Source organism: Bos indicus x Bos taurus, chromosome 6 (genome assembly GCF_003369695.1).
Source record: "Bos indicus x Bos taurus breed Angus x Brahman F1 hybrid chromosome 6, Bos_hybrid_MaternalHap_v2.0, whole genome shotgun sequence".
Classification (NCBI taxonomy): Eukaryota; Metazoa; Chordata; class Mammalia; order Artiodactyla; family Bovidae; genus Bos; species Bos indicus x Bos taurus.
Window position 1 is genome coordinate 21,985,759 of NC_040081.1, and position 15,233 is coordinate 22,000,991.

The 15,233-nt window shown below is 41.0% G+C and overlaps 2 protein-coding genes across 10 annotated transcripts in view; both read left to right on the top strand.

The window, feature by feature from the left end:
• BDH2 (3-hydroxybutyrate dehydrogenase 2) overlaps nt 1-5,163 on the top strand; it is a 28,595-nt gene extending 23,432 nt beyond the window's left edge. For all 4 annotated transcript variants that reach the window (XM_027543933.1, XM_027543935.1, XM_027543934.1 and 1 more), the window contains 3 exons: nt 539-597; nt 1,184-1,276; nt 3,675-5,163. In XM_027543933.1, the coding sequence (XP_027399734.1) occupies nt 539-597; nt 1,184-1,276; nt 3,675-3,728 (206 nt within the window). In that variant the 3' untranslated portion in view covers nt 3,729-5,163. The remainder of the gene's footprint in view (nt 1-538; nt 598-1,183; nt 1,277-3,674) is intronic.
• A 1,463-nt stretch (nt 5,164-6,626) lies between these two features.
• Nucleotides 6,627-15,233, top strand: part of SLC9B2 (solute carrier family 9 member B2) — a 62,228-nt gene continuing 53,621 nt past the window's right edge. For 3 of the 6 annotated variants that reach the window (XM_027543937.1, XM_027543943.1, XM_027543942.1), the window contains exons 1-3: nt 6,627-6,719; nt 6,911-7,194; nt 8,530-8,620. The gene's annotated coding sequence lies outside the window, so the exon portion shown is untranslated. The remainder of the gene's footprint in view (nt 6,720-6,910; nt 7,195-8,529; nt 8,621-15,233) is intronic. The other 3 variants (XM_027543938.1, XM_027543940.1, XM_027543941.1) reach the window with 3 other exon arrangements.

Genomic DNA, 15,233 nt, shown 5'->3' on the forward strand with positions numbered 1-15,233 from the left:
TTTTTAAAAAAAAATTTTTTTTAATTCATTTATTTATGGTGCTGGATCTTCATTGCTACATCTGATAGCTCACAATTTAAACATTTTTAGTCATTTTCTTGTTTTAATTAAAATAATTTAAAGTTATATTTTTTTCAATGAGAAATATGAAACAATGGTTAAAATAGGAATTTGAAACCAATGAGAATTTCAAGATAATGAGGAAAATGTAGAGCCACTTAAGTTATCCATAAAGTATCATGTGAATGTGATGAGACCAAAGTGTGTCCTGGGAATGCTGGGTGCTTCACCAATAATCCCTGCCTAGTATGACAAAGAATAATAGCTTGTGTTTTTGAAAATCATAGAAACATTATTAAAGAAGTTATAAGACTGTTAAATAAAAGGGCAGGCAGGTAGAGGAGAAATTGTCACTCCAAGTCATGAAGAAAAATTTCACTGATCATTGAATTATACGGAAAGCAAGTTTAAAGTTTAATTGCCAATTTCTTTTTCAGTCTAAGTAAGTAACCAAGCTGAATGCCCTCCTTTTATTTAGGAACAGTTGATACCCCATCTCTGCAAGAAAGAATACAAGCCAGACCAAATCCTGAAGAGGTATAGCTACTGTTTTAAATTTTTAAATCCTGTGGTTTAAAAAAAAAATTCCGCTTCCTTACCTAGAGTAGACAAATCCGTAGAGACAGAAAGGTTGATGGGTGGTTGCTAGGGGGTGGGAGAAAGTGGGTCGGAAGTTGTTTTATAGGTATGGAGTTTCAGCTTTGCATGATGAAAAGAATTCTGGAGATTTGTGCCACAATACTGTGGATCTACTTAACACTGCTGAACTGTACACTACACTTGGTTATGATGGTAAATTGTATATTATGTGCATTTTACCACATTTTAAAAAAACATAAAAATGCCCTCTTCTTTAGTACTAACTTTCTGATCTGTCACGGTGTCTATAGGTTTTAATATAAAACAAATAGTTTGAGTAGCTTGGGAGTTACCATAGTCCTGTTTGGTCTACAGTTAATGATATTATCAATAATGATATTGTCCTGTATCCTGTATCATGCATACTTAGTCAAGTCAGTGGTTCCTTTGTAGATTCCTCTTGCCTTTGACCTCCTACAGGTGTTGCAGGAGCATTCATAGTTCAGCTCACATCACCGATGTCCAATATGGTTTCTGGTTACAGGCACTGAGCGATTTCCTAAAGAGACAGAAAACAGGAAGATTTGCAACTGCAGAAGAAGTAGCCCTGCTCTGCGTGTACTTGGCCTCTGATGAAGTGAGCACTGTTCCTCCTGGGGGGTTCATTATCCTCAATCACGTTTGGCCACAATTTGCTGATCAAAATAATGTAATTTAGGACGTGATCACATATAGGTGCTAAGATGTTGCATTTACAAAGTAGGGATAGGTGCTGACTTAATTTGCTTGACATTAAGGCCACTTTGACTTCAGCCACCAACTTATCCTCATTCAGCTTTACATGTTGCTAAATCTGATAGCAAATGAAGCGGTGAAAGATTGAAAAAAAAATTCAAATTGCTCAATTTAATTAAAATTAAATGGCTCAATTTTATCATTCTTTTCAAAAATTACCAATTTGGGAAACAATATAATGATTAAGCAGTGACTTAATGTAAATCAAACCAGTGAACCTCCAAAACTGTGAGAGCTTCAGGTAAAATGGGGAAAGGGCAAATCAGATTTGTGTCCAAGAGGCAAAGAATTAGCATCTGGTGCTTTCAGTTTTATTAGTGATTTGTTTAGAAGAATCCCCCTACATCCTCCTTTTTGCCCCTGTGAATTCTTACTTGTTTATATTCATGTATGGAAATTCATAGTTCTGTCTCTTTCCACTTTGCATGTATTTAGTAACCAGTTTCTTCCTTATTGGCTGCTGTATGTTTTGTGTGTGTGTGTGTGTGTGTGTGTGTGTGTGTGTGTTACTCGCTCTTTCCGACCCCATGAACTGTAGCCTCTGTCCATGAGATTCTCCAGGCAAGAATACTGGAGTGGAGTGGATAGCCACACCCTTCTCCAGGGGATCTTCTAAACCGAGGGATTGAACCCGGGTCTCCTGCATTGCAGGCAGATGCTTTAGCATCTGAGCCACCAATGACATACAGTTGTGAAAACAGAAACTTTTTTGTTAGAAATATTTCCTATAAGGTATAGAGCACGAAAACATCCCCTGTGTTTTATGCCTTTGAGTAATAATCAACCAGGAAACTAAAAAAAGAAAAGCAGAGGTAGGTGGGAGTAAGGAGGTGTGTTACTGATCAGTCAGCATCTCCTGAATGAAACTTGTACACATCCGGTAGTTGGTGAGTGTGACAAATGCAGAGGTTGAAATGTTTTAGCGACAGAGTAGTGACTACTTCTCAGAACTATTTGTAGCAGTTTTTCATAGCTGAGAAAACTGCTGGACAGATTGTGATGGAACCAGTATATTGACCATTTTGATTTCTCTGAATCCATGTCTTCAGAAAAGCTCGTTTGATCTGGGGGTACTGCTGATAAGCTAAATTGCCCTGATTTAGCCAGAGCTTCAGATCAGATCAGATCAGTCGCTCAGTCGTGTCCGACTCTTTGCGACCCCATGAATCGCAGCACGCCAGGCCTCCCTGTCCATCACCAACTCCAGGTTAGCAAATATTTGGGAACACTCTGGCTTGAAATACACAACAAAAAAAACCTTTGCCTTTTAAAAAGATCCTGAGGAGTCCATATGTGATCAGACAGCCTGCCTTTTAAAAAAACTAAGTGAAACTGGGGGCTGTTTCTTGGTAGAGTGACTACTAACCCATTCATTTACCTAAATACTTTATATGCTCAGTTTTCATATATTGTACTTTACAACACTCTGTACTCCTATTATGATGTCTTTTCCTTCCTACTTAGGTTTCAGATGTATTTAAAACTAAGAGCACAGATTTGAGTCTTGATTGTCCATTATCCAAAGGTTTAAGTTAGACTATTTCTAAATCTTTACCACAAGAATCACTTCAGCTTTAATTCTTTGGAAAAATAAAAATTCTATGGGAAAAAAACCCAGAAATTTTTAAACTCCTTTAGTTTTGTACAGATTTAGATATCTGAAACTAGTATAAATTGTTTTCTTGGTGAATAGATTATAGTAATTATTATTCATATAAATTTTAAAAAATACATTTAGTGCTATTCAGTTCCTGGAATTAGCCATGTATATTGATTAACTAAATGTACATCTTTTTAAACAAAGTTCTGTTTGGTGATTGACATGACCACTTTATGACTGACACATTTTATGATGTTCAAAAGTTTATTAGTGGCATAAAACTCAGCTAGTTTAGAATACTTCTGAGTTTCAAAATGAAAATACACTATTTTAGCCTATGCTTTATCCTAATTCAGGGAATGGCTCCGTATCACAGAATTTTAATTTTCTGATTCTGATACCAAACACTCTTAGAATGTGACATGCATTCAGACACCAGCAAGAATCCAGTTAGCCCCAGATCATGAGAACACTCAGCAGTTTTAAATCATCTGGAATTTAATTCAGATTTTTCTAACTGCTCTTTGTTAAGTGAGATTTCCTAGTACTGTGAGAATAAACTGTTCAGCTGTCTCAGTCAGGAAAACTGAAGAAACACAACCTGGCTAACTGTTTGGTCTCCTTGTCTTTACCACTGCAGTCTGCCTACATCACGGGGAATCCTGTCATCATTGATGGAGGCTGGAGTTTGTGACTTCAGTCAGGGTCTCCCTGCTGGGAAGGTGGGCCCTTCCTGACCACAGTTAACCTACTTACGAAGAAAACTCACCCATCCTCTCTTTCCAGTTAACGGCACATCAATGAAAATGAGACCTTTTGATGATGTCATTGTTCACAAGAATCTGAGTCTTTAAATACATTAATCTCTTTCTAGTCTGTTCTGAAATCACTGTAGTTTGGTGAGATAATGAACTCACTGCAAAAAAGAATATTTTAAGAATAAGCCTCAGTTTGTAAGCATGTAAAAATTAAAATGTGAATATGAAGAAAAATAGTTGTTTTTTTTTAAAATGGTATTCATTTCTATTTTATTTCTATTTCCCAACATTCAGATATTTTTGTACAGTTCTGCACTGATCTCTATGTGGGTACTCATTTTAAAATTTTACACCATTATAAATGAACACCAAAGGTATAAAGGAGTTTGGCCTCAGTAACCAACACCTAGAGGGTTTTAGGTTCAGGACTACATATTGTTGATCTGTTATGTAAAAGAAAAATAATCATAGATATTTATACTTAATGGATGCCCTCACTTTTCTTAGTACTTTTTTTAGTCTAACTAAAAAATCTTTATTAAAAAAAGTAATATTTGACATAGGCATAATAAACATATAGTTAACTAACACAGTATTTCCAGTTTGAGGGATAATTTTTAGATTAAGTATAGATTTCCTCACCAAATTCTGACATAGCAGATAAGAGAACATTAAACTTAGAAATAGTTTCTGGATGAATAAATAGAAATGAATTATATAAGAAGAAACAAATAAAACTAAAGAAAATAAACATTTCAATATAAATCCATAGAAAATAATTCCATAACATACTAGTAGGGAGAAGTTTTTTCTTGCTCTTTTAGAGTTTTATGTTTGTGCTTTATTTGTTGTTAGCTCAGAAGGCCAAACGATATGTATGATGCACCTACAGATCTCAGTAAATGAGCAGTGATTCTTAGTCTTTTGTCTTATAACTGTAATATTAACAAGGACAATTTTGAAACGGACAATAACAGGTTAAATAAAGGTTAAAATTGTATGTATGAAGCAGAACATGCAGTTGATGAGGGTGAGTTAAACCTGAGAGCAAAGGATATTTTGACTAGCCTGTCTGAAGAGTCCACTGATTATAAGATTTGCTTTAGCGGTCTGGTCCAGGTATTCCACTACTGGAGCACGTATAGCTTGGTTTTTTTACCGAGACCCCAGGTCATCCAATTTATCTACGATTTTAGTTTTCTGCTTTGTAAAATTACAGAATTGTGCCAAATGACTTGGGTTTCTTTTGATGTAATGTAATCAGAATGTTATAACTTATTATCAAGTGAAGTAATGGAACACTGAAGCTTTTAAGTATGTTATGAACTATACTTAATGCTCTGAGTCAGTATACATATATATGTAAGCTATGAAAACATGAATTCTAAATAAATACATGATGAATACTACAAAATGGATTCTAAATATTAACAAATTCTCCCTCAGAATTTTTCTCAGAGATAACTATAAGCATGCATGCCTACTCAGTTGTTAAGGCCTGTCCGATTCTTTGTGACCCCATGGACTGCAGCCTGCCAGGCTCCTCTGTCCATGGGATTTCCCGGGCAAGAACACTGGAGTGGTTGCCAGACCCTCCTCCAGGGAATCGCCCCCACCCAGGGATTGAACCTGTGTCTCCTGCATTGCAGGCAGATTCTTTACCACTGGGCCACCAGGGAAACTCACAACTGTAAACTATAGAACATTATAAACAATAAAAAAGCAAAAAACTAGTCCAAAAGTTCAATGTTCTCCAAAGCTGTGCTAATCAAATTGGGTGACACATCAATGATCATGCAATTGAAAGAAATGGGAAAATATATTTCATTCCTGTGCTGAGGAAGCTGGGTGTCACAGGAAACGTGCAAGCTTTCAGAGAGTAAGAGTTCGTTTAGGAATATAGTCACTTTAGATGCTTATTAGATGGAATCTAGGTTCATCCCTTTCTCCGAAAGTGAGGTCCTAAGAAAGGAGAATGAATGATTTCTGGCTGTTGGAGACTAAAATTGGCCGTTGCTTAAAGGAGGGGAAAACGGGTAAGACAATTTTATTTCTGAAAGAAATAAAAATTACCCTGAAAGGGGCACAGGCGCATATATACACAATTAGGTGAAAGAGAAGGGGGAGGAAAAGATAGAGGAAAGGAAGACATGGAAATAGAAGGCAGAATTAAATGGATGCTGATTTGGAACGTAAAAATCTAAAACAACACAGCAAGAAGGGCAAGTGTTAAGCCATAAAAAGGGAAAGGACAAGTCTTTCATTCACTTAATCGGTCATCTGAACAGAGGTCCACCCGCCTCACCTGAGAAGACACTTCTAAACAACACAACTAAAAAGGTGGAGTGAAAATCCAGAATGTAGATGTGAATGATAAGCCAGCAATAGGTTGCGCGGGCCGCACTCCCGACTCTGCGAACGGCAGCGCTGCGCGTCCTCGCCCAGGAACTCGTCATCGCTGGGGTCGGCGCACGCTGGGCCGCCAACCCGTGGCTTCCCAGGGAGAGGCGATCGCCTGGTCTCCAGGGGCCAGCCAGGCCTCCAAACGCACGGCGCCGCTCCTGGGTCCCGGCGGGTGGACTTGCGGTTCTCCGGGGCCAGAGCAAAGCCGTGCATCCGCGCCCGGCGGCCCCAAACCCGCGGAGGACGCCTGGAGCGGCCGCTCCTGAACCCCAACCCAAGCGGGCTCCCAGCCGGGTCCACCCAGCCAGTGCCCGGCCTCGTTCCCGGGACCGCCCTCGCCACCGGCGGGGAGGGCGTGGGTGGGCGGGGCCGCGCGCCCCTCTATCTGAAATAACTGCAGCCTCCGGCGCCGCTTGGGGCGATGCGCCACCAGGAAAGCCGCTCCACCGGGCTCCCCCGCAGACCTGCGAGCCCCTTTTCTAATCTGCCAGGCTGAGCCGGGTGCCGGAGCCGGAGAGCTCGAGGTGAGTACCCCCTGGAGGGCAGTGAGTGTAAATTAAAGCGGCGTCGCGGCTGCAGCTTTGTCCGAGGCCGAGCGCCCAGCGCCTTCTGATTGTATGCGGCGTGGAGGCTGCTGGCTGGCTGGCTGGCTGTGTGGGTCTGTCTACCGTTGTTGTTATTGGATTAAGTTTTTCTTGTTTGATTTTGTTCTCAGATCCACCAGACGTTGTCGGGAGTGCTAACCTAGGTTAGCCCCCCTGATGTGCTGAGACTAATCAGATCCTGCTGATTGGGGAATATAAATAAGCCCCCGCTCAGAGCTCACGCTGAGTCTGGGGCTGTATTTTACTTATCAGGCATCAGCTTCTTATGGCATCCTTGTAATCTCACGCTGGACTCTGGTGTGTTTTGTTGCCCCAAAAGACTAAGCGGGAAGACACCACTAACTTGAGCATCCCATCGAGAAATCCAGAACACCCGTGGACAGAGACAGAGCAGGTACCTTGCTTAGCCAGATCTACCTCTGATTACTTTGAAAGATGAAAACCCCCTTTCCCCATGCCTCTGTAGCGGGACCGCCTCCTGATACTATCGCTGCTATACTGTAGCTCATGAAATTCTGGTTTACTGTTTCTATTAGTGAGTCAAGAGTAAAACTTCAATTCAGCAAATGCCTGTGCATCTTCTCTGGGCCGAGCAGACCTGGGGACAAGAGATACAAATATGAATTAAATACAGTTTCTGCCATTCAGGAGCTCAAAATCCAATGGGTCAGAATATACAAGAATATATAATATTAAGAATATACAGTATACTTAATATAACAATTAAATTAGGTAGTGTGATTTACCCTGTACCTAATGATGTAAATAAAATGACCCGTTCACATATTTTTTAGCGTAAGGTCTTTAGAATTACAGCCCTATTTACTAGATTTTTGCTTTTGGGGGGTTTCCATAGAAGGTATGATAGGGTAAGTGGGGACAGGTCAGTGGTGGAGGTCTGATTCCTGGGCCTACACAGAAAGCTGCTGTGCTGGGTATGGAGGTTTGGTGCTTGCATTCATTCCTACCTGCTGCTAGCATTCCTTCCTGTACAGGAGAAACTGGAAAGCTGAAAACATTTCTCAGACTCTGGTCCATTTAGAGTTCTGGATGTGAATTAGACTTCTGGATGGCTTGTCTGAGATCTCGGAGGCAGAGATGAGACAGAGATCGTCTCCCTGATATTTTTTTGGCTCTTTTATGTTGGCACAGAAGGTGCACGAGATGCTGGTGTCCAGTTTCCAGAACTGTGGCTGTAGGGACGGACTTAGAGTAACCAGTCTCAGCATGCCATATTGAATCATCAGCTTTCTGGCTATCAGGAGGCAGTGCGGGGAGACAGAAAACAGATTCTAAGTTCCTTGCCCAGATAAGCTTCCAGATCCCAGCTTCTCAGGGGTCAGAGCTACAGTATGTTCTTGAACTCCACGGTTTCTCCTGATAGTGGCAAAAATAGTGTATTCCCCAGTGCCTCATCCACTGGTGTTCTAGAAGTTGCTCCTGGAGGCCCAGCCAAGACCCTGCACTCGTAGCCCTTTCAACAATCTCTAGCCTTTCGCCAAGTCACCTAATTCTTTCTATAAAATCTCTTTTGGCTTAAAATAACTTGGCATGGTTTCTGTTTTCCGCTCAACCCTGCATAATATGTTTGCTATGTAGCCTCCAAAAGTCACCCGAACCTAATCTCTTCAGTTTCTTTAGATGGGGAATGAAACCATGAGATGAGATCCAGGGGCTGACAGTGATTTTAATGCCTTCAGTTGGACCCTGTTCTCTCTTGTTTCTACAGAACCGCATATTTGAGTTGGCCCCTGAAGGAACTTGAGTTTGTTACCCATAGAACAGACTATCTCTGAAGTCTCTTATTTGACAAGTATAAGGTAAAACATTTCTTCATTTAAAACATTCTCAGAGTATGTTATGTAACAAGGGATTGCTCACTATCTGGTTCATTAGTTCTGTTATTTTGTTTGTTTGTTTATATGAAGATTATTTTATTTTATATTTATTTGTTAGACTGTGCCGGGTCTTAGTTGAGACATGCTGGATCTTTAGTTGCTGTATGCTAACTCCTAATTGCTGCATGTGGGGTGTAGTTCCCTGACGAGGTATCAAACCTAGGCCCCCTACAATGGGAGCGTGTGGAGTCTTAGCCACCTGACCACCAGGGAAGTCCCCTCTAGTCCTGTTGATAATTGGGAGACCACTGGTTCTTGGGTCATAGCAAACACCCTCTTCCAACAACACAAGAGAAGACTCTACACGTGGACAACTGGACATGGAACAACAGACTGGTTCCAAATAGGAAAAGAAGTATGTCAAGGCTGTATATTGTCACCCTGCTTATTTAACTTATATGCAGAGTACATCATGAGAAACCCTGGGCTTGAAGAAGCACAAGCTGGAATCAAGATTGCCGGGAGAAATATCAATAACCTCAGATGTGCAGATGATACCACCCTTATGGCAGAAAGTGAAGAGGAACTCAAAAACCTCTTGATGAAAGTGAAAGAGCAGAGTGAAAAAGTTGGCTTAAAGCTCAACATTCAGAAAACAAAGATCATGGCATCCGGTCCCATCACTTCATGGCAAATAGATGGGGAAACAGTGGAAACAGTGTCAGACTTTATTTTGGGGGGCTCCAAAATCACTGCAGATGGTGACTGCAGCCATGAAATTAAAAGACGCTTACTCCTTGGAAGCAAAGTTATGACCAACCTAGATAGCATATTCAAAAGCAGAGATATTACTTTGCCAACAAAGGTCCGTCTAGTGAAGGCTATGGTTTTTCCAGTGGTCATGTATGGATGTGAGAGTTGGACTGTGAAGAAAGCTGAGCACCAAAGCATTGATGCTTTTAAACTGTGGTGTTGGAGAAGACTCTTGAGAGTCCCTTGGACTGCAAGGAGATCCAACCAGTCCATTCTGAAGGAGATCAGCCCTGGGTGTTCTTTGGAAGGACTGATGCTAAAGCTGAAACTCCAGTACTTTGGGCACTTCATGCGAAGAGTTGACTCATTGGAAAAGATGCTGATGCTGGGAGGGATTGGGGGCAGGAGGAGAAGGGGATGACAGAGGATGAGATGGCTGGATGGCATCACCGACTCGATGGACGTGAGTTTGAGTGAATTCCGGGAGTTGGTGATGGACAGGGAGGCCTGGTGTGCTGTGATTCATGGGGTCACAAAGAGTCAGACACAACTGAGTGACTGCACTGGTTCTTGGTTGGCACACAAACCCTAATGATAGATTTTTCCTCTGGGGGAAAAGAATTTACATCTTTGGTCACATAAAGCATAGGAAGATGGTGTGCGGGGACATGGAGCTACCTGTATATGCACTTGTGTAATGAGGGAGCATTCTTTGTAGTCATGGGTGATGCATGCTAAGGAGGGTGCAATTGTGGTTAAGTTCTGAAGAGCTTTTAACAGCCTTATAGAGCTGTTAGGGCTTCCCAGGTGGCACTAGTGGTGAAGAATCCACCTGCCAATGCAGGAGAGGTAAGAGACTATGGTTCGATCCCTGGATCTAGAAGATCCCCTGGAGGAAGGCATGACAACCCACTCCAGTATTCTGGCCTAGAAAATCCCATGGACAGAGGAGCCTGGCAGGCTACAGTCCATAGGGTCACAAAGAGTCAGACATGACTGAAACGTCTTGGTACGCATGCGTGCATAAAGCTATTAAGTATATCTGGCCAATACAAATGAAAGCTCTTTGTGGTTTTTTTTTAGGAATCTATTATTTATGTTTCTGTAGTTCACAAGGAGGAATGAAAGGTGTGAGTTTACTAGTGTCTCTTATCTGGGCTCTTCAGCACGGCACATGTGTGCTGCTTTCCTATAAGATTATAGGAAAATCTTGGAAAGATAAAGTACTAGGGGAATTTGGGGGGACTCCATGATGTACTTAGTACTGGTTTAAGATTTTCTGCGACATAGGCATTGTCACCATTTTGCAGATGAAGAAAATGATCCAGATTGACTGAGTAACTCGCCCCAAATAGCCCAATTAGGAGGATTCATTAATTCACACAAGGATTCACATTCAGGGCTTTCATGTCGATTTTCCTCTGACCACTCTATATTTTGCATATTATGCTCATTATGCTCTCGTTGGCATTGGTGTGCGCAAACTTCCCTATATGTAATTTTCTTTTCACCCCTTATCCTTTAATCATGCGTTTCCTCTGCCTATGATGGTCTTTATTTTCTTTACGAGATTAAGTCATTTTTCAAGGCTTGATTCAGGTATGAGCCAAGCAGGGCAGTATCTCCTCTCCCCTGTTTAACTCTATGCCTGCACGTCTTACGTTATAATTAAATGACCTTAAGGTGGCACCCACTGCTATAACAGATAATCTCAAAAACCTCAGTAACTTAACACAGTAGAAACTTAATTCTTACTCATATAAAATCTAGCCAGATGTTCAGCTGGTGGCCTTCTACTCAGTGATTCAGGAACTCTAACTCTTTTTATATTATGGCTTTGCAATCCCCTAAGGCCTTGGGGTCCTTAGTTTCTAGGAAATGGACAGGAAAAGAGAGAACATGTGGAGGATTACATGGGAAATTTCTTACAGCAATGGAAGTACAATACATCATTGATGCCCATATCCCCTTGCCAGACTCGGGGACTTGCCAAACTGACCTGCAAGGGAGGCTGGGAAATGTCAGCTATCTGTGTGCCCAGGCAGCAAAAGAAACAGGTTTGGTGAGCACATAGCAATCTTTGTCCCTTTCTTAAGAAGAAGAGACTGCATCTAAGTCATCTTAATATCTCAGTGCTTTACACACCATAGAGACCCAGTGAAAGTCTGATGAACTTCACTCATTGTGAAAAGATGGGGTTGCTTAACCCATGTGCCTAAAATCAAAACTTACCACACTCCATTATGGTTGCCTAGGAAATGAATTGTCATTCTCTGACTAGGTAGCAACCTTTGAGTATAGGAACAATTTACATTTCAAATCCCCAAAACAAGGACTACAACACAATAAGAGCTTAATAAATGTTTGTTGAATGAATGAATGAGTCCTCAGGGTGAAAAAGGGACAGAGTTAGTCTATATGAAGTTAGGAAATACTGATCGGGAAGGTGACATTTGAGTTATGAGAATGACTAGTAGAACTTTACCAAGTAGAGAAAGTAAAATATAAAACCTTAGACAGCGATGGTAGTGGTGTTTTTGTTGCTCTTGTTTTATTTACTTCATGAGTAGAAGTTTAGAAAACAATCAAATGTTTGTAAACCTAACTTTTTAAAATTCAGTATTCAAATATTACAACTAAACTTCAGGGATAGGACAGAAAAAAATATATAAAGCTATGTAATCTCTAATGACAAAAAAAATGGTGCTAAAAAACTTGGCTCTGATTTTTAGCTATTGAAATGCTGTTTCTAGATATTTTTTGAGAAATTTCAATAATACAAAGGCAGTGCTTGTCCTCTATGAAGATCAAGAAGGCAGGGAGACATGTATAGGCCAAAGGTTCCCCATCACTGCTCCTTTCCTGAGCTTCTCAAAGCTGGCTCTGCAACAGTCACCTGTTGTATTGGTTAGGATGTTTTTGGCTGAGTATCAGGATATTCAGCCAAAGCTGTCTTCAAAAATACTAGCTTCTCCTCTATGACCCACCTCCCAGAATATTGGAAATAAAAGCAAAAATAAACAAATGGGACCTAATTAACCTTAAAAGCTTCTGCACATCAAAGGAAACTATTAGCAAGGTGAAAAGACAGCCTTCAGAATGGGAGAAAATAATAGCAAATGAAGCAACCGACAAACAACTAATCTCAAAAATATACAAGCAACTCCTACAGCTCAACTCCAGAAAAATAAATGACCCAATCAAAAAATGGGCCAAAGAACTAAATAGACATTTCTCCAAAGAAGACATACAGATGGCTAACAAACACATGAAAAGATGCTCAACATCACTCATTATCAGAGAAATGCAAATCAAAACCACTATGAGGTACCATTTCACACCAGTCAGAATGGCTGCGATCCAAAAGTCTACAAATAATAAATGCTAGAGAGGGTGTGGAGAAAAGGGAACCCTCTTACACTGTTGGTGGGAATGCAAACTAGTACAGCCACTATGGAGAACAGTGTGGAGATTCCTTAAAAAACTGGAAATAGAACTGCCTTATGATCCAGCAATCCCACTGCTGGGCATACACACTGAGGAAACCAGAAGGGAAAGAGACACGTGTACCCCAATGTTCATCGCAGCACTGTTTATAATAGCCAGGACATGGAAGCAACCTAGATGTCCATCAGCAGATGAATGGATAAGAAAGCTGTGGTACATATACACAATGGAGTATTACTCAGCCATTAAAAAGAATACATTTGAGTCAGTTCTAATGAGGTGGATGAAACTGGAGCCTATTATACAGAGTGAAGTAAGCCAGAAGGAAAAACATAAATACAGTATACTAACGCATATATACGGTATTTAGAAAGATGGTAACAATAACCCGGTGTTCGAGACAGCAAAAGAGACACTGATGTATAGAACAGTCTTATGGACTCTGTGGGAGAGGGAGAGGGTGGGAAGATTTGGGAGAATGGCAATGAAACATGTAAAATATCATGTAGGAAACGAGTTGCCAGTCCAGGTTCGATGCACGATGCTGGATGCTTGTGGCTGGTGCACTGGGACGGCCCAGAGGGATGGTATGGGGAGGGAGGAGGGAGGAGGGTTCGGGATGGGGAACACATGTATACCTGTGGCGGATTCATTTTGATATTTGGCAAAACTAATACAATTATGTAAAGTTTAAAAATAAAATAAAATTAGAAAAAAAAAAGAAGGAAAAAAAAAAAGAAATCATCTAGTTTAATTAAAAAAAAAAAAAAATACTAGCTTCTTTTCTCATATGATGAGATATATGAAGGTAAGTGGATCCAGGGTTTGTAGCACATTGATATCAGGATCCAGGTTGCTTTCTATGAGCTCGGTCAGTTCAGTTCAGTTGCTCAGTCATGTCCAACTCTTTGGGACCCCATGGACTGCAGCACACCAGACTTCCCTGTCCATCACCAACTCTCGGAGTTTGCTCAAATTCATGTCCTTCGACTGGGTGATGCCAGCCAACCATCTCATCCTCTGTCATCCCCTTCTCCTCCCGCCTTCAATCTTTCCCAGCATCAGGGTCTTTTCCAATAAGTCATTTCTTCACATCAGGTGGCCAAAGTGTTGGAGCTTCAGCTTCAACATCAGTCCTTCCAATGAATATTCAGTACTGATTTCCTTTAGGATGGACTGGTTGGATCTCCTTGCTGTCCAAGAGACTCTCAGGAGTCTTCTCCAACACCAAAGTTTAAAAGCATCAGTTCTTTGACATTCAGCTTTCTTTGTGGTCCAACTCTCACATCCACACATGACTACTGGAAAAACGATAGCTTTGTCTATACAGACCTTTGTTGGTAAAGTAATGTCTCTGTTTTTTTAATATGCTGTCTAGCTTTGTCGTAGCTTTTCTTCCAAGGAGCAAGAGTCTTTTAGTTTCATGGCTGCAGTCACCATCTGCAGTGATTTTGGAGCCCAAAAAAACTAAGTCTGTCACTGTTTCCATTGTTTCCCTATCTATTTGCCATGAAGTGATGGGACCGGATGCCATGATCTTAGTTTTCTGAATGTTCAGTTTTAAGCCAGCTTTTTCACTCTCCTCTTTCACTTTCATCAAAAGGCTCTTTAGTTCCTCTTCACTTTCTGCCATAAGGGTGGTGTCATCTGCATATCTGAGGTTATTGATGTTTCTCCCGGCAATCTTGATACCAGCTTGTGCTTCATCCAGTCCAGCATTTCTCATGATGTACTCTGCATATAAGTTAAATAAGCAGGGTGACAATGTATAGCCTTGATGTATTTCTTTCCCAATTTGTAACCAGTCTGTTGTTACATGTCTGGTTAATTGTTGCTTCTTGACCTGCATACAGATTTCTCAGGAGGCAGGTCAGGTGGTCTGGTATTCCCATCTCTTTCAGAATGTTCTACAGTTTATTGTGAGCCACACAGTCAAAGGCTTTAGCAAAGTCAAAGAAGCAGAAGTAGATGTTTTCCGGAATTCTCTCGCTTTTTCTGTGATCCAATAGATGTTGGCAATTTGATCTCTACCTTTTCTAAATCCAACTCGAACATCTGGAAGTTCTCAGTTCACGTACTGTTCAAGCCTAGCTTGGAGAATTTTGAGCACCACTTTGCTAGCATGTGAGATGAGTGCAATTGTGTGGTAGTTTGAGCATTCTTTAGCATTGCTTTTCTTTGGGATTGGAATGAAAACTGACCTTTTCCAGCCCTGTGGCCACTGCTGAACTAATCTTGACTTTTTCTTCATGGGTAAATCATGGCTGCTAAAATTCCAAGAAACACAGTCCCCCATCCACAGCTTCATCCTCCCCCCTAACACAGACACACACACACACACACACACAAGACAAGACAAAAGGAGAAAGGCGTTCTTCCCTGGCCTCTCTGCCTT